Genomic DNA, 21,789 nt, shown 5'->3' on the forward strand with positions numbered 1-21,789 from the left:
ATCTATCTATCTACATATCTACATATCTATCTATCTATCTATCTATCTATCTAATCAATCATAAGTCTGTTATGGTGCGCCTTGATTGAAATGTTTCATATTCATATTGAGTTCCATCATATTCAGACTGTCTGCATCACTAATGACTCTATCCTGTGAAATCCTTCAGACTCACCTTTCCAGTAGAGATCTCTCCCCTCTCACTCCCTGTGCTCCTCTGTCCTGACTCCTGCAGGTCAATGGGGTGGTGGACTGATTATTATTATTATTATTAGTGTATTTTTATCATTATTATTATTGTTAATATCCAATGATGATAATCATAGTGAATGAGCTCAGCTCCTGTTTCAGGTGTGCATCCGTGCATAAAGTGAGAAACACAGCTGATGCTCCAGAAGGAAGGAAATCAGCCCAAAGATAGTATATGGTAAAGAGAGTGCACACTTAGCTCTATAAACAACCAGGGCCTTCACAATGCATTTCACACTAACTAGCTAGCTAAGTAGCACAGTTGTTTTAGAGCTGGAAAGTAACTGTGCAAGCTAGGTTTTTACTTGTCAAACAGGAAGCACTTGGTTCATTAATTACATGGGACTTTGTGCTGTTAGCTGGGGGCTAACTAATTATTACTAGCAGCAGAGAAGAATACTTACTTTGTTCAAAAACTTTCTTATATCCACTCTGCATTCACGTCCTTCTCCTCACGCTGTTCTAGCCGCTCTGTGTGGACTTCATCTTACACACACACGCTGCAGGAGTGCAAGCTAGGTCGCAGGGAAAACACGGACTGGATTTTCAGTCACGTGGGCGGTCTCTATATGAACAAGTGGAATGGATTGGATAACGACGCGCTGAAGGGTCTCTCTACCTGACACGATGAAGTGAAGGGAAACTGACAGATTCATCATCATATTTAAGTCAATAATGACAGGTTATATGATTATTTATTTAAACTCATATTCTGGCCACTTTATATTAAATTTGTCAGCACGTTTTGTAAAAAAAAAAAAAGAAAAAAGAAAAGGTTTTTATATCAAAACACTAAATTATTTAGGGGGATTAAGAACATTTTAGGGAGGCTTCAGACCCCCTATAATAGGCCTGATGACGCCACTGGGATGAAGGATATCAGGAACAAACAATCATGACCTTTAAGGACTATGATGTCAAATCAGACGGGACACAGGAAGTGTTTGTCGCTCTCTCTCCATCAGCTCACAGACCATCAAGAGATCTGATTGGTCAGTGAGATTTTCACAGGTTGATCTCTTATCTCCAACATATCCTGCTCCTGAGCAGGTTAGGTGTGCAGCGTCAGTTACCATGACGATATTCCCAGTTTAGAAGTGAACCACCTTCAGGACTGTAAACCCAGGGTTAACCCTGAAGTGACCCTGAATCCTGCTTCATGGTGCAGGCCCCAGGTCACTACAGGTTGTCATGACGACAGAAACTAAAATGTAAACATGACAGTAACTACGTGTTCATCTCTCCCTCGTGAACCTTCTGTCATCATCGCTCCCTTTGACCTTTAACTCTCTGGAATAAACAGGATTTCTAAATGGTAGGTCAAAGTAAACGCCCACAAAGAAAGCAGCCATCAGTGGGAATTAAAGTGCAGCGTTATCAGCCACGTCATTCGGACGCATTTGCCCCCCCCAAGAAAAAAAATAAGTCTGGGAGATGGTGTTCACATCAGCTCAGCACATGTTGATGTCACTCCCCTTAAATGATGAATTAGTGTTTCTACCATTGAAGACACAGATTGGCGTGACCAGACAAGCGTGTCCATAAAGAAGTCTAAAACAACAGAGTGGGAAGCCTTTAATTACTGCACTCAGAAGCCAAGGCTTCTCCTGTAGAAATCTCCTGAATACTGATGCAGTTCTGCATTTCAGCAGGTGATGGACGACTCTTACAGAGCATTTAAAGAAACAACAGTTTACAGGCTTCTTCAGAGAATGCAATGAACTTTATTTAATATTGAAAAATATTTGTCTTTTTAGTGAGACTGCTGGGTGCTGGAGTAAACTTTGTGCAGTATTGCACATGTGGGGAGGATGATGGTTTCAAGCAGAGGCTGCAGTTTATGGCAGTGGCAGCTGGTGTTCAGCAGAGGTTTTCCTTAGGTTTCCTTGGACAGACACACTTCCTTGGTTTTCCTCCTCTCCTTATCGGAGAGTGAATTCTGTCACTAAACCCGACTCTGTCCCTCTTCTGCGGATGGATGATTGTGTCGATCGGGTTGGTTCGGCTCGGTTCGTAACTAAACTGGATCTCCTTAAGGGTTACTGGCAGGTCCCGCTTACTCAGCGTGCGTCCAAAATTAGTGCTTTTGTCACCGCAGACCATTTTCTACAGTACACGGCCTTTTGGCTTCAGAAATGCTCCAGCAACCTTCCACAGGCTCATGAACACTGTACTGAGAGGAGTCGATAACTGTCAAGTTTACCTTGATGACATCATCGCGTGTTCAGTAACCTGGAAAGACCACGTGAAAACTCTGTGTAACCTCTGTATGCCTCGCTCAAGTGTAACCACGGAGGGTCGTTCATTAGATTTTTCTCGGGCGCAGTGGATGGTGATGTGATTATCCCCCGTGCACTCTCCACGACGGGGAAATAATTCAGTGAGGGAGCGTGGAAATCCATGTCACTCACTTAACTCTGTTTCTGTAATCCAGATGTGGTGTGTGCATCACAGCCTGATGTATCTTCATCTCTGTGATGGAGAAACCTTGACACACACACACACACACACACACACACACACACTGTGTTTTATTTGCAGCCTTTATAAGTGTTCCACTGCTACAAGGTGTCATTAGAGCACCACATGCAGATTCAGACGTTTTGTTCATAGCAGATGCAGATAAGACTTTAAAGAACATGAGATGACTTTGTCTTTCCACACTTCTTTTTCCACTCTTTGGACAAAACAAAAGACACTTTATAAAGACTTCAGTGTGAAATAGTTGGACAAACACCAAACACATTGAGAGAGAAGCCAAACAACCCTTTGAGGAAATCTATTCTAACATTATTTAGTTGACAAGTGAGGAAGTGATTTTGCTGGTCAGTGTTTAAGTCGTATGCTAGCTCTCTTATTAGCACTGTTCTTTGACAAATCACCTTTCTACACTAGTCTGTACACAAATCCAGTCCATGTAGCGTCCTCCATCACCACACTGTCAACTTAGACAGTTTGCTGGGGTGGCAGGAGCTCAGTCAGTTGGGACTTGGGTTGGGAACTAAAGGGTTGCTGGTTCAAGTCCTGATGTGCACCAAAAATATGGGAGTTGGTCTGGTAGCTGGAGAAAGAATGTAAAGAATCAAAGGAAGGTAATCTTACAAAAGCATCTGAAACGGAGAGACGGATGAAAGAACAAGGAAGAGGAACAAAGAAATCACACATTTTACCACTTATTCACAAGAGCAATTTACTGATTTTGTTCCCTTCTTTTTCTTTCATAAACAAAAAAATAACTGAAACAGATCACCTCTCAAGCACTGCCCGAAGTGCCCTTGAGCAAGGCACTGAACCCCCAACCTCTCTGGTGTATTCCCTGAGTAGCAGTGTGAAGCAGCTGTGTGTGTGATAAGCATGTCTCTACAATAACAGAGTGTAAAATCCAAATGTTCCTGTGACAGCAGCATGGTTACATTAGACAGAGGCCACAAAGGTTATTATACAGCCATACAGACATTACTGACATTTTAAATGTAAGTTTACATTTAGTGATGCGCCACCTTTGAGACTCTTTCAAATTGTTCTGGTGAGTTCTTGTTTGTTCTTAAAGCATGAGATTAGAGCAGTGAGAATAAATCTCCTGGCATGAGCGCTCTCAGATAAGAGGAACTTCCTGTCATAAAAGGGAGAGCAGAGTCTGAGAGCACAAATCTGTAGCAGAGAGTTGTCCGCATGAATCAGAGAAAACACACATGAGAGCAGGCGGTGGCAGCTGGAGGAGGAAGAGAGTCGGAGAGTGTGATGAGTGAAGACGACTTTAAACCTACAAAGATGGTTTGAAGATCAAACGGTTGAGGACTTGAGTCTGTCCTGAGTATTTCAGAGATAAAGTGAAGATGGTGAACAGAAAGTCTGCTCTCCTGCTGTCTGTCAAAGAAATACAAATCCAGTCACGTAACAACAGCTGGTTAAAAACCCACAGACTTTTACAGAAGCTTCTGGAAAATAAAGTCAAAGATTTGTTCACATCAAGAAACAAAACAAAACAACATCAGTAAATGGGAAAGAAACTTCTCTTCAGCAAGAAGAATATTTGATGAGAGCCTCTCAGTCTGTTTGACAGATAATGACTGATTTAAACTTGAAGTGTATATGTTGTTTTGTTCCCTTATTGGCAGTGTGTTGTGTTTCTCTAGTACTGAATAGTCATGTGAATCTGCAGCTCAGCTTAAGGAACCTGTACTGTGAGTTTCTACAGGAGCATGTTGCTGCCACGCCAGAGAAAAGAAAAGTCAGAGTCCTTGTAATGCTGTAATGGTTCGTTAGCGTACAGAGGCATGGACCTTGAGTGGCCCAGATACTTTGACTTCATGAAATGAAAACGGACCAGTTATTATAAAAAATGAACTGTGTGTTGTCATGGAGACAGGAGCTAATCAGAGCGAGTTCATTCTTTGAACCAGGCCGGAAACATGTTATTTAATGTCTGCTGTAAAAACAGGCATCTTTGAGTGGGCTGTGTTTGTGACTTCAGCTGCTTCTGCTGCCGGGCTCAACTGGACACATTTGACCAACTGCAGGATTTTGCACTCAACCATTGACTCAGTTTTTGAACACTGGAGGTTGCTGCTTGATGACAACATACAAACTTACGTTAGCTGGTGAAACAGGATATAACGTCTTATACAGTCTTCTGCTACGACCTGCTCAGAGCCTTGAATACAGGAGATGTATTTTTTGTGTGAGTGACCAAAAATGACATGTTCAGACATGCGATTAATATCCACATGAACATCTCTTTATTTCTTTGGCTCAGAAAGATGGTACCAGCATGTTGTAAACACTTAGTCATTGATGTGGATCCTCAGAGAAATGTGGGATAAACGTTTAGTAGAATTGGAACAAAGCAGACTTTATGTCAAGAAACAAATAGGAATGTGTCTCTGTCATTCAGTCCCTGTGATCCTCACCAGGAGTTCATCACTTCAAGTCTCTCTTCACTACAATGGGGCAGAAAACAGCAGTAGAGTGGAGTGAAAGCTGAAAATCATATGAATGAGTCCTTATGATGTGCTCTCTAACTGGGTTCGTTTCCAGTCAATTAAACTGTGGTGAGTTCAAACGGCTTCCCTTTGTTTTCTCTTTATGACACTTCATCTCTCTTAAAGATCTCTGGGTGGCTTTACTGCAGAGTTTCCCCTCGACCCGACACCTTCATGTTCATCTCTTCAAGCCTCAACAATAAGATGCTGTGTGGTTCGCCTGATAGGTCCATTGACAAATACAACTCGTCCACAGAGAAGCTTCATAGTAAAGGACCTCTGGTCTTCTGATGGACTTGTTCTTAATCCTTGGACTTGTTGCTTTAGACTGACCTGTGATAAGACTTAGTCAGACTTGTTAGTCTTTACTAGAACACATTGAACTAGTTCTTGGACTCAACATACAGTAGCTATTGCTGATCTTGACTTCGGACCTATGAATAGGAACCTGCTCATCTTGATTTAGGATGTTTGTTGTTTCCTTTAAAAAGTGTTTCTATGGCAACATTCCCCCACGAGGATCTTTAAAGCAGCCTCCATCACTTGCTGTGTGCTTTCCCCAGTGTATATTTCTGGTGACGTTTTGTCCAGTTCATGCTGAGAAAATAGGACTTCAGGGTCCAATTAGCCCCTTTGAAAGATTGGTTTACATTCCTGTGATGTGTGTTGTGACCAGGTCACTGCGAAGCTTCTTTTCAATGGTTTGTCAGGCTTTGTTTAGTTGTTTTAACCTGGTCTGTGCTCATTAGCCACCTATGTTTACCATACAGGTGTCTTTACACAGAGAAAGGCAGTGAAGGTGTTGGGGAAGCCTGACCAGCCCCTCGTCTTTCATCTTCCTGAAGATGCGTCTGGTCAGACCGCCACGCACCGTGGGCCCCTGGCACCTGAGCTGCACAGTCTGATCACGCCTGCCACTGCTTCCACTGATGGAGCCTCTTCACCCAGGCCTCCACCTCCACGGATGCTCCGACCACGTCCTCCTCTGTGCCCCGTACCACCGCCTGGCAGAGGAAGGTCAGGGAGGAGCAGCAGAGGAAGGTCAGGGAGGAGCAGCAGAGGAAGGTCAGGGAGGAGCAGCAGAGGAAGGTCAGGGAGGAGCAGCAGAGGAAGGTCAGGGAGGAGCAGCAGCGCCTGGCAGAGGAAGGTCAGGGAGGAGCAGCAGAGGAAGGTCAGGGAGGAGCAGCAGAGGAAGGTCAGGGAGGAGCAGCAGACGAAGGTCAGGGAGGAGCCGCAGAGGAAGGTCAGGGAGGAGCAGCAGCGCCTGGCAGAGGAAGGTCAGGGAGGAGCAGCAGAGGAAGGTCAGGGAGGAGCAGCAGAGGAAGGTCAGGGAGGAGCAGCAGACGAAGGTCAGGGAGGAGCAGCAGACGAAGGTCAGGGAGGAGCAGCAGAGGAAGGTCAGGGAGGAGCAGCAGCGCCTGGCAGAGGAAGGTCAGGGAGGAGCAGCAGCACCTGGCAGAGGAAGTGGGTGCTCTCTACAAAAATCCGGCATGCCCAACCCACATGGTGTGCAGTATATAGTGCTTTAACAGTAGCCCACTACATCCAAAGTGCTTTCCCGGCTCAAACGGCTGCTACATAGGCCCCTGCACACACCTATAAATCAGAATGACTATTAGAGATCTTTCAGCTCACAGAACCAGTTGCCTAAACTTCAGCATCAATGACAGAAACAAAAACATTTTCAGCTTGGTCAGAACGGATCAGTTCACTGTCAACAAGCACCATTGTTTTCTCCTACTAATTTACGTTGGTCTCAAAAAGACCCTTAAGAATCTGGTCAAACCTTCAAGGTTTCAATAATTTCAAGAAGGGTTTTACAAAGCTGATTTAAAAAATAATTGTCCACATAGGATTCCAGTGCACATTGTATTTAAACCTCACAAAAACAGACTTCAGTAAACATTTTATGTTGAACCTCAAACACTAAAACATTTTCACAAGTAAACAGCTGCAAACATGGCTACACTTAACAGCTCACTTTGTCTTTTTAGCCACAAAGACAAATGTCTCAAGCATTGATATTGAATTTGTCAGCACGTTTTGAAAATAAACAAAAGAGATTTTTTTAAAATAAAAACACCAAATTATTTATAGGGGGGCTTCAGAACATATTAGGGAGGCTTCAGACCCCTAAAATCGGCCTAATGACGCCACTGCTCAGAATAACATCAATAAACACTGAGCGAGTCCGACCGGGTTTATGAACTTGCTGCTCATCTCTTTTCTACAGGTTAACATAACTCCCTGTCATCAAACAATGACCCTTCACCCACGGAGAGCCCCCTGCCCCGGGTCTGACAAGTTCAAAATCCTGGAGGACTGAAGTCCCGTACTCAAGCCGGGCTACAGTACCGATAGCCGGGCAGCCGACTCAACAAAGCCAGCGCTCAACCAGAGCTCATTTCTCAAAGTGTATTTTATAGCCTCCATGTTATAAAGTGGTGTTTGTGCTCAATAGACAGCGGGGCACGCTCCCATGGTGTTAATCAGTATGTGCTTTGATAATAAATCCTCTTCCTCGTCCTCCTCATCTGTGAGCGTCCATCTGTAAAGACCTCAGCAGAGATTCAGTGAGACGCAGCCCGGGTCTGTCTGGATCCACACACAGCTGATTTCCTGTAAATGGAGGAGGGAGGGGCAACATGTGATCCGGGCTCATGATTAACAGGTAGGTCACCTGAGGAGGCTGAAGGTGAAAGTGTTCAGTCAGTTAGACTCCATTTTAAAGGGACAGACAGTGAAGAGAGAAGTAAAGAGTGAAGCGGGGTGAGTGTTTATCCAGAGTTTTTATATCTTCACTTCTGTACTCTCAGTTTCCTCCTGTGAACTGAACACAGACAGTTTATAATGAAGTCACTACTTACATTCATATGAGCTGTGTGTGTGTGTGTGTGTGTGTGTGTGTGAGTGTGAGTGAGTGTGTGTGTGTTAAGGTTTGTGTGTGTGTGTGTGTGTGTGTGTGTGTTAGATCAAACTGTCTCCTGTTTCTCTTGTGTTGATCTCTCAGTGAGTGTTTCTGTGTTTCCTCTCAGACTGACTTCAGATCAGATCATGGATGTGCGTTTTTTTTTTTTTTTTCTTTTCTTTTTTTTCATATACTTTATTAATCCCGCAAGGGGAAATTCGGTTTTCACGGCTGCCCACAGAGAGCGCCCCAGAGCGGTTATTGGGGTTCGGTGCCTTGCTCAAGGGCACCTCGGCAGTGCTCGGGAGGTGGACTGGCACCTCTCCAGCTACCAGACCAATTTCCGGACTTGGTCCGTGCCGGGACTCGAACCGGCGACCCTCCGGTTCCCAACCCAAGTCCCTACAGACTGAGCTACTGCCCCCCGTGTGTGTGTGTGTGTGTGTGTGTGTGTGTGTGTGTGTGTGTGTGTGTGTGTGTGTGTGTGTGTGTGTGTGTGTGTGTGTGTGTGTGTGTGTGTGTGTGTGTGTGTGTGTGTGTGTGTGTGTGTGTAAGTGTGTTTAGGTGTGTGTGTCAGACAGTTTATAATGACATCACTACGTACATTCATATGAGCTGTGTGTGTGTGTGTGTGTGTTAGATCAAACTGTCTCCTGTTTCTCTTGTGTTGATCTCTCAGTGAGTGTTTCTGTGTTTCCTCTCGGACTGACTTCAGATCAGATCATGGATGTGCGTTTAGAGGAAGAGGAGGACGGAGCAGAGTCTTCTGTACCCAGCTGTCTGTCTCTGAAGAGTGATCGGTCCAAAGGTCTTCCTCTGATAAACTTCAGTAAAGAATCTGGAGCCTCAGACTCAAAGTAAGTCTTCTTACTAACTCCTTGTCTCCTCACATGTTTCCTTGTAGGTTCAGTCACCTTGTAAAGCTGTAATCTAAGAGGACTCTTACAAACCTGTGAACCTGCCTGTTATCCTCCTACTTCTCATTAGTACGTTTATTAGCAGCAGAAGATGGCGCTCAGCACGGCCCGTTTAATTTTTATTTTTTTTTGTCAAATATTTGTATTGATTTTTTCATTGGGATGGGGACAAAACATACAAAAATACTTCAGATGCACAACAGTATAACCTCACAAGGGCATCAACAGTCACAGTGGAGCATAATCATAAAATAATAAACCAAAGTCCATTACAGGGCAGCGCCCCTTCCTTAGAAACAACCCATTCACTAACAACCATTCACACCACAATGACAAAGAGGACGAGTCAGTCAGAAGTCAAAACATATAAACAAGTGAAATAGTCCAATAAAATACTTAAAAAAGGAGAGAAGGAGAAAAACAAAACAAAAACAAAGAACTCACAAACGAAAAAAAAAAAAGAGGGTGGGGGGGAGAGAAAATAAATAAACAAACTCAGTAGTTCATAGTTTTTCAGCTTCAATGTGCAAGGTATCTATATGAAGTAGAAAAGGCTGCCAGGTTTTTTGAAAGGCCTGTAGTGAACCGTTCAGGGAGAATCTAATCTTCTCAAGTCTAACGCAATGTAACATCTATTGAATCCATCTATTGTGTGTCGGTGGGGACGAATGCGTCTATTTGAGTAGAATGAGCCTCCTCGCCAGCAAGGTAGTGAAAGCAATAACGCGTTGTGAGGTTTTGGACCAACCAAATGACGGGGGCATTCCAAAAAGGGTGACAAGGGGGTCAAAGTTCACTGTGCGACCAAGGACCTTCCCCAACGTACCGAAGATTGCACACCAAAAATCAAAAAGTCTGGGGCGCGACCAAAACATGTGCATGTGATCAGCCGGTGTGAGTTTACATTTATTGCAGGAGTCAGCTCTGTCTGGATGAATCTTAGCTAACCTTGCATTACTGAAGTGACTCCTGTGCAAGATCTTGCATTGTAGAAGTTTATGGCGAGCGCATATCGAGGATGTGTGTACAAGATGAAGGATACAGCCCCATTGTTCATCAGATATAGTTATCTGGAGGTCTTGATCCCAGACAGCTCTCAGGGAATTCAGAGGGGTCGGGTTTATCCTAAAAATGTAATTGTATAAGACTGAAGTCAGGGATTTTTGTGTAGTTTTCAGCAAGAGAAGGGAGTCCATCAAAGACTCAGGGGGGCGATTAGGAAAGTGATGGAAGGATTTTGCACAAAATGATGAATCTGAAAGAAACAGAATAAATGAGATTGAGGGAGTGTGAATTTTTTTCGACAAGTCGGCAAATGAAGAGAAAGTACCATCAATATAGAGGTCATCAAGGAGTTGGAGACTTTTATTTGACCAGGATTCAAATACGAGGTCGGAACAAGGTGGAGAAAAAAAAAGGTTTTGAAAAACTGGGGCTTGTTTCGATGAGGCGTGTAGAGCAAGTTGCTTTCTAAGTTGACTCCAAATTTTTAAGGTCTCAGAGACAATAGAGTTCTGTGTGACTTGTTTGGTTGGTAGAGGTAACTGCAAACAAATCACTGACCATAATGTAGACAGGTGTAGAAGCTAGTTCCATGCTGGCCCAGAGAGGACGGTCACTGACAGCAATCTTAACATCCAGAAAAGGATTTTTTTGACATTGGAAGCCCAATAGTATCTGCAAAAGTCTGGTAAGGCCAAACTTCCAAGAGTTTTGGGGAGTTGGAAAGATTTAATTGGAAGGTAACTCACTCTTGTTCAGGTTAATGTTATAGCCAGAAAACTTTCTGAATTGCTCGAATGTATCCAAAATAGCGGGAATGGAAGAAGTTGGATTGGTGACGTAGAGCAGGAAATCATCTGCATATAGAGATAGCTTATGAGAGACGCCAAATCTGGAAATCCTGGGACTTTTTGAAGAGTCTTTACGACCTTCTTGATCCAAAGCAGCGGGCACAAACACTTAAAGGAATCATGCTGTTCATGTGTTTCTGTTCATGACAGCAGTCAATATAACAAGTGAACAATGATTTGAACTGAACATTGAACTAAACATGGGAACATTTCTTGTTATGACAATGATCCACAGAATCAAGATTCAAATCACATCATTAGTGCAGCTCTAGTATAAAGACCCTCCTGCCAGGGAGCATGCTGTGTTCAGGTGCAGGTTGTGTCAAAGTCCAGCACTGACTTTATGTCCCAGTCTGACCCAGGAGAGGAAAGATAAGATAATCCTTTATTCATTTCGCAAGCAGAGAAATTTACAGTGTTACAGCAGCAGAACAGGATAGCAGAAGCAAATCACACAGTACAAAAATTAAAATGGATAAAAATGTAAGTGTTGAAAAAATATGCATCAAAACAACAATTATAGAGCCAGTAAAAGCTAGAAGAATCCATAAAGAGAAGGACAACAAATGAAACCAGAACCTCACTAAGGACACACTCACACTAGCTAATCTGTACCGTGACTAAGCAGGTTTGACCCCCAAAGTCCAGTTCCTTTGACTCGTGTGAGCGCTCTGATCCGTGGTCTTGGCCCGGCACGGATGGAAGAGGTGATCTGAGGCATGGTACGGTTTCTCATGCACGAGCAGAAGCACGGAAACTCAACGTGAACATGAAGTATAATCCTGGAGTGTTATATCTGTTTCTGACTAAATGACTCAAAATAATCCTCAAAGTCCTTCAAGTAGCTGTCATGTTCTCCGTGTTGTTCTCTGATGTGCGGACGCAGACTTTACTTCACTTTAGTTCATAGTCTGCCTGTGTTGTAAACTAAGTACGCTTCAAGTCACATGAAGCCCTGCATGTGTTGTATTACCATGTTATGAAGAAGAGGTTACCGTGCTCAGGCCCGGTTAGTCCTGGAGCAATGTGAGTGCAGGCCAGCGGGGGAACAAGGAGGGGGGTCAGTCGTTGGGTCAACTGGACCTAGAGTGAGTTCACCCTGATACTGCTGATCCAGCCCAATGTAATTCACAATGTTTCACCACGTCTAACCTGAGGTCAAAGGTGGACTAACCCGAGCTCAGCTGTCTGAAGTGAAACAGTGGATGACAGGATCAGACTCTTTGATTCTCTGACTGTGAAGAAGCTGCACATGGTGTTCAGTCTGACTGAATCAAATGAATCCAAACAGAAGAAAGAAGGCGTTACCTGCTCTCTGTGATCATCTGACTCTTTAGATTGTGTTTGATAAATCTTCATATTTTCTATCAGTCAACCATCAGTTTAGTTCTAAAGACATGTCTTCACAGGGGGACGAAGAGGACTCATGTTAGAGAGGAGCAGACGTCCTGTCCTGGGTGTCAGGACGTCCTGAAGGATCCCGTCTCTACCAGCTGTGGACATTGGTTCTGCAGACAGTGCATCACCTCATACTGGGACCAGTCTGGTTCAGCAGGAGACTCGTCCTGTCCTCAGTGTGGAGAAAGATCCAGACCAGGATCTGGACTGCAGACAGTCAGTCAGAGCAGCACTGGACAAAGTAAGACTGTACACCTTTGTGCTTCTGTGATCTCCTCCTAAAACACGACTTTTATTGGTCAAAGTCAAAAGTCTAGAAATTAAAACTCTTTTTACTTCTTTTACAAAACATCTGAAAACAATAATCAGATTCTATCATTCTCTCTTTCAGTAGATAGAGGTCAGCAGAAGGTTTTAGATCAACATAAGGTCAGTCTGAGGACGAGATGTGAACGTGTGACTGAAGGAAGTGATGAAACAGGAAGTAGAATCCACCTCAACAGGATCTACACTGAGCTCCACATCACGGAGGGGCAGAGTGAAGAGATGAACACCCAACATGAGGTGAGACAGATGGAGACAGCCTCTAAAAAGAAGACCCTCCATGAGACTCCAATCAAGTGCCAGGACATCTTTAAAACCTTACCGGACCAACAGGAACCAAAGACAGGAGCTCAACCCGACCAACAGGAACCAAAGACAGGAGCTCAACCCCACCAACAGGAACCAAAGACAGGAGCTCAACCCCACCAACAGGAACCAAAGACAGGAGTTCAACCCGACCAACAGAAACCCATCAGAGTGGTTTTGACAAACGGCGTGGCTGGTGTTGGAAAAACCTTCTCAGTGCAGAAGTTCACTCTGGACTGGGCCGAGGGCTCACAGAACCAAGACGTCAGTCTGCTGATCCTGCTTTCATTCAGGGAGCTGAACTTGGTCAGAGATCAGCACTACAGTCTTCTTGAACTGCTCCGTGTTTTCCATCCAACATTACAGAAGGTGGCAGCAGAGACGCTCGCTGTCTGTAAACTGTTGTTCATCTTTGACGGCCTGGATGAAAGCAGACTGTCATTGGACTTCACAAACAGGGAGGTTGTGTCTGATGTCACACAGAAGTCATCGTTAAACACACTGTTCACAAACCTCATCAAGGGGAATCTGCTCCCCTCAGCTCTCATCTGGATCACTTCTCGACCTGCAGCAGCCAATCAGATCCCTCCTTCATGTGTTGACAGGGTAACAGAAGTACGAGGCTTCACTGACGCCCAGAAGGAGGAGTACTTCAGGAGGAGGTTCAGTGATAAAAAAGTTCTGTCCAGAACAATTATCTCACACATCCAGACATCCAGGAGCCTCCACATCATGTGTCTGATCCCGGTCTTCTGCTGGATCACTGCCACAGTTCTGGAGCACATGAGCACAAAGCAGAGAGGAGAGCTGCCCAAGACCCTGACTGACATGTACTCACACTTCCTGCTGGTTCAGACACAGAGGAAGAAGAACAAGTATGGTGAGGGACATCAGATGAGCCCACATGAGCTGATGGAGGCCGACAGACAAGTTCTTCTGAAGCTGGGGAGGCTGGCGTTTGAACATCTGGAGGACGGAAACATCATGTTCTACCAAGAAGACCTGGAGCGGTGTGGTCTGGATGTCACAGAGGCCTCGGTGTACTCAGGAGTTTGTACAGAGATCTTCAAAACAGAGTGTGTGATGTTCCAGAAAACAGTCTACTGCTTTGTTCATCTGAGCGTTCAGGAGTTTCTGGCTGCAGTCTACATGTTCCACTGTTTCACCAACAGGAACACAACAGTACTGGAGGCTTTTCTGGGAGAAACACATGTAGATTCAACTCTTGATGTTCTTCTATATAAATCAATGGAGAAATCCCTGGAAAGTAAGAACGGTCACCTGGACCTGTTTGTTCGCTTCCTTCATGGTCTTTCTCTGAAATCAAACCAGAGACTCTTAGGAGGCCTGCTGGGTCAGACAGACAACAGTCCAAAAATGATCCAGAGACTCTTAGGAGGCCTGCTGGGTCAGACAAACAACAATCCAAAAATGATCCAAAGAGTCATCAACAACCTGAAGAAGATGAACAGTGAAGATATCTCTCCTGACAGAAGCATCAACATCTTCCATTGTCTGACGGAGATGAAGGACCTCTCAGTCCATCAGGAGATCCAAAAGTTCCTGAAGTCAGAGAGCAGATCAGAGGAGGAACTCTCTGAGATCCACTGCTCTGCTCTGGCCTACATGCTGCAGATGTCCGAGGAGGTTCTGGATGAGTTTAACCTGAAGAACTACAAAACATCAGACCAGGGACGACAGAGACTGATTCCAGCTGTGAGGAACTGCAGGAAGGCAAAGTAAGTCCAGATGTGATGAACATTATAAATCAGTGTCATGTACTAATTTACTTATTTTAATATAAACTAAACATAATCCTTTCTGTTCACTAAAAACTGTTCCTCTGTTAATGTTCAGGAGAAACAGTCAGTCGTAGTTTGTTTCACACCTGATGTTTTTTATCTTTTTGTCCTGAGTTCATAAATATCTTTGATAGTTTTTTGTGAACACATTCAGGAGAGAATTCCCAAAGAAGTGACTGAGATGTGTGATAGTGTTAATCCCTGAAAAGAGAGATATCAGATGCTGTGAGCGCCCCCTTCCAGCCTCTGCAGATATTACTAATCAATCATGAGCATCATGTCTGAACATCTCAGCAGGTAGATCACAGTTAAACTGTTCTTACAGGAGATCCTTCACCTCACTACATTTGATTCTTTGCTGACTTGTTTGATTTCTGGATCATTCTGCAGCAGTCTCTGTATGTTCACGTTTATAGAAGTGAGTCAGACGAGAATGAGATGGTCCTCCTCCAGAGTTACTGTTCAATGAGTTTCAAATGGTTTTCTACTGCAGAGAGAGTCCTCTGAATAGATCACACTTCAGATCACAGACTATAGATGAAGGATATTTGAGAGGAAGGAGGCTACACCAGTTCCAGGGAATCAGTCCAACCAGGGCTGGACTGGGACCAAAAAAAGGCCCTGGCATTTTTGGCAAAAGACATACCAGACGATATATGCGCACATTATGTTGGTTAAAAAATTCAAATTAAGCGCAGTAGCCTACATGGAAAAGAGTAACCATGTCAAAAATTGGATATGCTCTTTCACTACATGTTCATTTTGGGAGAGATGGCCACAGAAACATAATTCCCATCTTGAAGTTAAAGACAATTCTCTCTCTCTCTCTCTCTCTCTCTCTCTTTCTCTCTCTTTAAACACACTCTCTATATCTAACTGCCCAGACCTAGCTAAGCCTCACTTGTCACCGTTTCGTCCACGGTTGATGAAAGGAGCAAAGGGGGTCCTGGAACGATCTTCCTGCAGTTGTTTGGAGATGGCGGCGCATCCAAGGGGGTTGAGCAAAGGGCCGTAGTGTCCTCCGTCGAGCGAGGTGATCTCCGTGGGTGTCCTTTCTTTAAAGGACGGAACGAGACGTAATCCTTACAATCTCTCTCAGTACCGTTTCAATACGGGAGAAATAGACGCTCTTCTTTGGAGATGCGTTCAAGTGGATGATCTAAGCTCGGAATTTCGGACGTCGGTGTGTTTCAAGGCCTTTGGATCAGCTGCGCGCCAAAACTTAAACAAAGAGCAGCGTGCTGGAAACAGGAACAGAGTTGGGTATCCTCGGACGTCGCCAGACGACGTTTGAAAGAGAGTGAACAATGGGGCATGGCCGGTTTTATACCTCCCAGACTTCACACCTATGTGTTAGGTGTGGCAAAGCATTCTGGGAGTACCTGCAAGGCATGCTGGGATATAGAGTCTGTTGTCGTAGTTCTCCAAACATACACAGCCTGAACTTTGCCATCCTGGCTGGACCCAACAATGTTGACGGCCCTGCCTGTCGTTGCTTGTCTGTGTGCGTCCATGAGACCTCAGTAAGTATTGTAGTGGTATATTTGATTGAGTTTGTCATAGTAATTAGCAGTATTTGTTTGTTGCATGTTAAGCTATGAGGCATGTGCCAACTCATTTATTTCTGTTAATATGATTGCTCACTGTAGAGTATTATTTACATGTATGTTAGTAAGTTCACTGTCAGATATATGTATAACATAGGCTAATTTGTATGAGCTATATTCTTTGGGTGAGCTTTGAGCAGGACAGTATTTGATTTCTTCCTTTGCTGTTTTGCAGACCACACACACACACACAACCACACACACACACATGCGTGCGTGCACACACACGCTCAAGCTCTCTGCGCTCCCTAAAGGAGACGTCTCTTTTTATTCTGCTAACATTTCGGCTACTTCTTACCGGGCTGACAGTAGCTACTCCTCAATCTGTGCCTGCTGCTGGCTCAAGTCTCTCTCCTCTAAGTCCACCTGTGCACTCAATGGGACTGCTTCTGCTTCTGCACTTGTTGACACGGACGGCCCTGCAGCTGCTGCTAGTAGTGTGTAGTTGTGTACTAGTGTGTAGCTAGTAGTGTGTACGCCCGATGGCCTGTCCATGGCTCAGTCCAACTCAGTGGTTTGTCTGTAAGGACCAAAGAGCTCAGATCTTTCCACTCCAATCGTTTATTCTCCAGTTTTTAACTGGTTTTCTGTCAGAGGACAAAGAGTAACACATGTCATCAATCTTCACATCATAATCCAAGTCACAGATCAGATGTAACAAAGGCTAATGTTCATCTTTAAATCTATCAGAATAAAAGATATGACTTAAACACAACCAAAGTAAATCAGTAGATAAATAAATGAACTCATTCACTGCTACTTATTGGACTTCAACAAAGGAAACTTCCATCTTAAGCTCACAGTCCAAACTATCAGGATTGATGAGGCATTCACATGCAGTCAGCTCCATTGTTCCCAAAGAGTTCACAGCAGGTGAGCTGGCTGCCTTTATCAGCTCTGAAGCTCCGCCCATCCAGGAAACATAAAGCCAGGTAGAGGAGAGTGAGAGAAGGAGGGGGGATTTTACACCATAGACATGATGTCCTCCTAAATAAAACTCCATTAGTTTCCATTCATCAGTAACATTTAGTGAATGACTGACAGGTGAAGAATGTGCAGGTTTGAAAACCAGTGATGAGACTTTTTGTGTCAGTGACAGATTCCACTGATGTGTAAAGTTAAGACCAAACAGGACAAACTGTTTAATCATCAGATGTGAGACGTGAATATCAAACTCTTCTTTTATAAGTCATGTTTCTCTATTTTATGTGTCACTACAGACTTTCTCAGTGTAAACTCTCAAAGACTCACTGTGACGTCGTGGCCTCAGCTCTGAAGTCCAACCCCTCCCATCTCAGAGAGCTGGACCTGAGCTGGAACAAGAACCTGCAGGATTCAGGAGTGAAGCTGCTGTGTGAGGGACTGCAGAGTCCAAACTGCAGACTGGAGACTCTGAGGTCAGATCACTGACTGTAATATTTATATGAATTTCATCATATATTTTGTTCATCCAGGCACATTTATAAATCTGTTTTTAAACATACAATACAAAAAATAATAATAACGAACCAAGGATATGTTACGAAGAGAAAAAAATCATTAAACTAAGAAAGAAAAGAAATAAAATGGGGGGGTCCTTCAGTCCTCTCTTAATTTAATTAAATGTATTTACATGTTATTATTCCACTCCATCTTCTCATGAAGTCATCTGATGCTAACCAGCTATCCAGGGACTTCTGCTAAATGCTACCTGCTGCTAGCTTCTCCACCTGTAGCAGCCATGTGACCTGATGATATCAGTGATGATGTCACTGGTCCAGAGTGAACTCATTCGTCCTCTCTTTCATACCGTTAATGTTTTTTATGATCTTATATCAAAACAAACTCTGTGATTTAAACGTACTGTGAGGAGGTTTGATCTGCTGATGAAACACACTCAAAGTAATCTGGATTTCTCTTGATGATTGTCTAAAGTCAATGAGACCACCAACATTATAAAGTCCTTTTGAAAGTCTGCCTGTTTCCAGCTGCTCGCTGTCACATGAGGAGAATCACAGGACGCTGTCTGGAAAAGCCTTTCTTTACATTTCCTACAGAAGAGATTCACACTGACTTGTAGTTTGTAGAGTTCAAAGAAAGCAGGAGGAGTTTTTAGTGAGGGAATACTGTACAGGACAAGATCAGTAAAGAGAGAAGAGGTTTCACTTTGTCCACAGGGGGGCGCCAAAACAGACACGTAATGAAAGTTCCTCACAGGAGCTTTGAGTGTTTGAATCTAAGAAGGATCAGGAAGAACTAAAGTATTAATGCATCCTAATAAAGTCCTTCAATGTTGGAATGAACAGATGATGATCACATCAGTGTGTTCATGTGGACAACATCACACATTCATGTATAAAGCTCACTGTCATCTACATTTACTTCTTTTATTCTTTATTCAGAGTGGAGAGCTGCAGTTTGTCAGAGATCAGCTGTTCTTCTCTGATCTCAGCTCTGAAGTCCAACCCCTCCCATCTCAGAGAGCTGGACCTGAGCTGGAACAAGAACCTGCATTCAGGAGTGAAGCTGCTGTGTGATTATCTGCAGAGTCCAAACTGCAGACTGGAGACTCTGAGGTCAGATCACTGACTGTGTCATTCATTTGGATCATTTTAATCCACATCCTCCATTGTTGCACATTTCAGGATTTATATGTTTTCAGTTTTTGTCTGAATTTGAATCTTGTGATTTTAAATTATTTTGGAGATTTTTCGTTTTTTTTCAAGTTGTTGAATAATTTAGAGATTTGATGTGAAAATGTTTTTGTGACTCTCTGAAGTAAAGTTGAACAAGGTGCACATGAAGCCTCTGGTTTCCTCTGGTTCTGTTAAGAAGTGAAATCATGAAGACTTGTGATTGAATAATGTGTGATTTGATAAATGTAGTAAGATCACAGAGCTGACTGAGATCAGCAGCCTGTTCTTCATCTGTGCACATGAACAGCTGGATGAATGTTGAGCTGACATTTGGAGGATTTAGATTTAGTGAATACACAATCAGAAATGATCCTCGAATCATTTAGAGAAAACTTGATTCATCAGGACAAAGTGATGTTGAGATACTCATCACAACCTGAACACATGTGACTGGATTACACATTATTTTTATTCTTCTTTTATTCTTTATTCAGATTGAGGAGCTGCAGTTTGTCAGAGATCAGCTGTTCTTCTCTGGCCTCAGCTCTGAAGTCCAACCCCTCCCATCTCAGAGAGCTGGAGCTGAGCTACAACAACCTGAATGATTCAGGAGTGAAGCTGCTGTGTGAGGGACTGCAGAGTCCAAACTGCAGACTGGAGACTCTGAGGTCAGATCACTGACTGTAATATTTATATGAATTTCATCACATATTTTGTTCATCCAGGCACATTTATAAATCTGTTTTTAAACGTACAATACAAGAAATAATAATAAAGAACAGAGGATATGTTAGGAAGAGAAAAAGATCATTAAATTCAGATTAAGAAAGTAAAGAAATAGAATGGGGGGGTCCTTCAGTCCCCTCTTAATTTAATTAAATGTATTTACATGTTATTATTCCACTCCATTGTTTCCTTTACTCATTTACTCCAGTTACTCATGAAGTCATCTTCTCTGTTTCTTAGTCTAAACATGATTCTTTACATTTCTTTAACTTCTTCGGCTGTTACCTTCCATGCATTAATAGATGCAGATTTATCATCCAATCAGCTCCCTGTCATTTGCTTTCATGCAGCTATGTGTATTATTGTGTACAAGTATTTATCCCCTTCTTCTCTATTCCTGCTGGAGCGATACCAACTATTTATTTTATTTTTATTGAAGCTTTTATTTAAGCAGGTTGGTCCCATTGAGATGAAGAACCTCTTTTTTCACAGGAGACCTGGTCGAGACAGGCAGCAGCAAAAACACAAAGTTACAGACACAAAGGGAGACAAAGGACAATTTACAAAACACAATATTTAACAATATGATAGAACCATCTATGAGTCAAATCTGGGAGTCAGTAGCTCAAGCAGTCAAACTAAAACCATGTGCATCCTGTAGAATCTGCTTCCAGGTCTTTCATTTTAGATTTAAAAACCTTCAAGGACTCCATTCTGCAACAGATTCCAGGCTGAGGGTGCAGAAAACACAAAAGCACTTTTACTAATTTCTGTTTGAGCGTTTGGAACAGAGAGCATGAAAAGGTCCTGAGAACACAAAGAATACTGTCCAGTACTTTTCTGTGTGATAAAAACACAGAGATAGTGAGGAAGCAGACCAAGAATGACCTTCTACTGTATATAAAGGTGTACCAGTGTAAGAGCCTACGGGTCACCAGAGCACGCCATCCAACCCGAGAGGACATGTAGAATATGAAGTGGATGAAGCCGTTTCTGTAAATATTAATATTTGTAATCTTCTCCTGAACAAATCCCCAAAACCTTCCCAACACGGGACAAGAGTCAAAGATATGCTGATGATTGTCTTCCTGATCCCCACACTTCCTCCAGCAGGCTCTACTTCCTGATCAAATGTCTTTTGTGTTCAGTTTGTATCTATTTTAGAGTTCTGCAGAGATCTGTTTCTTAAAAGTACATTTAAAAATGTATTTAGTTGATGTGGATCCTTCCAAATGTCTGAACAGTTTGTAGAGTGAGTCAAAGGAGAGAAATGAAATCTGTGATGGGATCGTTTTCTGTCTTCACAGACTCAACATTGTGCTCCATCAGTCAGAGTGTAACAGTCTGAATGTTGTTGTAGTACCACACAGCTCCACCAGGTGGAGCCTCTGTTCTGTTCTGAGTGTGTGATAGAAAGAGTTGTTGATGTCTAACATCCATCTTCATGTGTGTGAGACGGTGAGAGGACTCTGACCCTCAGTGAGGAGTTGGTGCAGGTCACGTCTTTATATCACTGCTCATGTTTGATGAGTGAATATAGAGCCGTAGAGACCTGGCTCTGTGTGCTCCATATCAAGTCTTGGAGAATTAAAGTGCTGTGTGGAAATCCCCACTCTGCTGTCTGTCAGCTATCTGATGCTAAACAGCTATCCAGGGACTTCTGCTAATTGCTACCTGCTGCTAGCTTCTCCACCTGTAGCAGCCACGTGACCTGATGATGTCAGTGATGATGTCACTGGTCCAGAGTGAACTCATTCGTCCTCTCTTTCATACCGTTCATGTTTTTTATGATCTTATATCAAAACAAACTCTGTGATTTAAACGTAGTGTGAGGAGGTTTGATCTGCTGATGAAACACACTCAAAGTAATCTGGATTTCTCTTGATGATTGTCTAAAGTCAATGAGACCACCAACATTATAAAGTCCTTTTGAAAGTCTGCCTGTTTCCAGCTGCTCGCTGTCACATGAGGAGAATCACAGGACGCTGTCTGGAAAAGCCTTTCTTTACATTTCCTACAGAAGAGATTCACACTGACTTGTAGTTTGTAGAGTTCAAAGAAAGCAGGAGGAGTTTTTAGTGAGGGAATACTGTACAGGACAA

The 21,789-nt window shown here is 43.3% G+C and overlaps 2 protein-coding genes and 1 long non-coding RNA gene across 3 annotated transcripts in view; all 3 read left to right on the plus strand.

The window, feature by feature from the left end:
- Positions 1-21,789, plus strand: part of LOC306836980 (uncharacterized protein) — a 127,735-nt gene that overhangs the window by 104,682 nt on the left and 1,264 nt on the right. The window contains exon 12 of the mRNA XM_079364399.1: positions 19,456-19,629. Within this exon, the coding sequence (XP_079220525.1) occupies positions 19,456-19,629 (174 nt within the window). The remainder of the gene's footprint in view (positions 1-19,455; positions 19,630-21,789) is intronic.
- Positions 5,096-6,396, plus strand: LOC306836990. The gene is made up of 3 exons (XR_013780844.1): positions 5,096-5,300; positions 6,002-6,248; positions 6,345-6,396. It is a non-coding gene; the product is annotated as an uncharacterized lncRNA (long non-coding RNA).
- LOC306836576 (uncharacterized protein) lies at positions 12,239-17,581 on the plus strand (the record flags this gene model as incomplete). Its single annotated transcript, XM_079363750.1, has 3 exons — positions 12,239-12,548; positions 12,699-13,012; positions 17,567-17,581. Coding segments are annotated over 3 exons (639 nt in total), but the record flags the coding sequence as incomplete, so codon positions are not given.

Source organism: Symphodus melops (assembly GCF_947650265.1).
Source record: "Symphodus melops genome assembly, chromosome: 16".
NCBI lineage: Eukaryota > Metazoa > Chordata > Actinopteri > Labriformes > Labridae > Symphodus > Symphodus melops.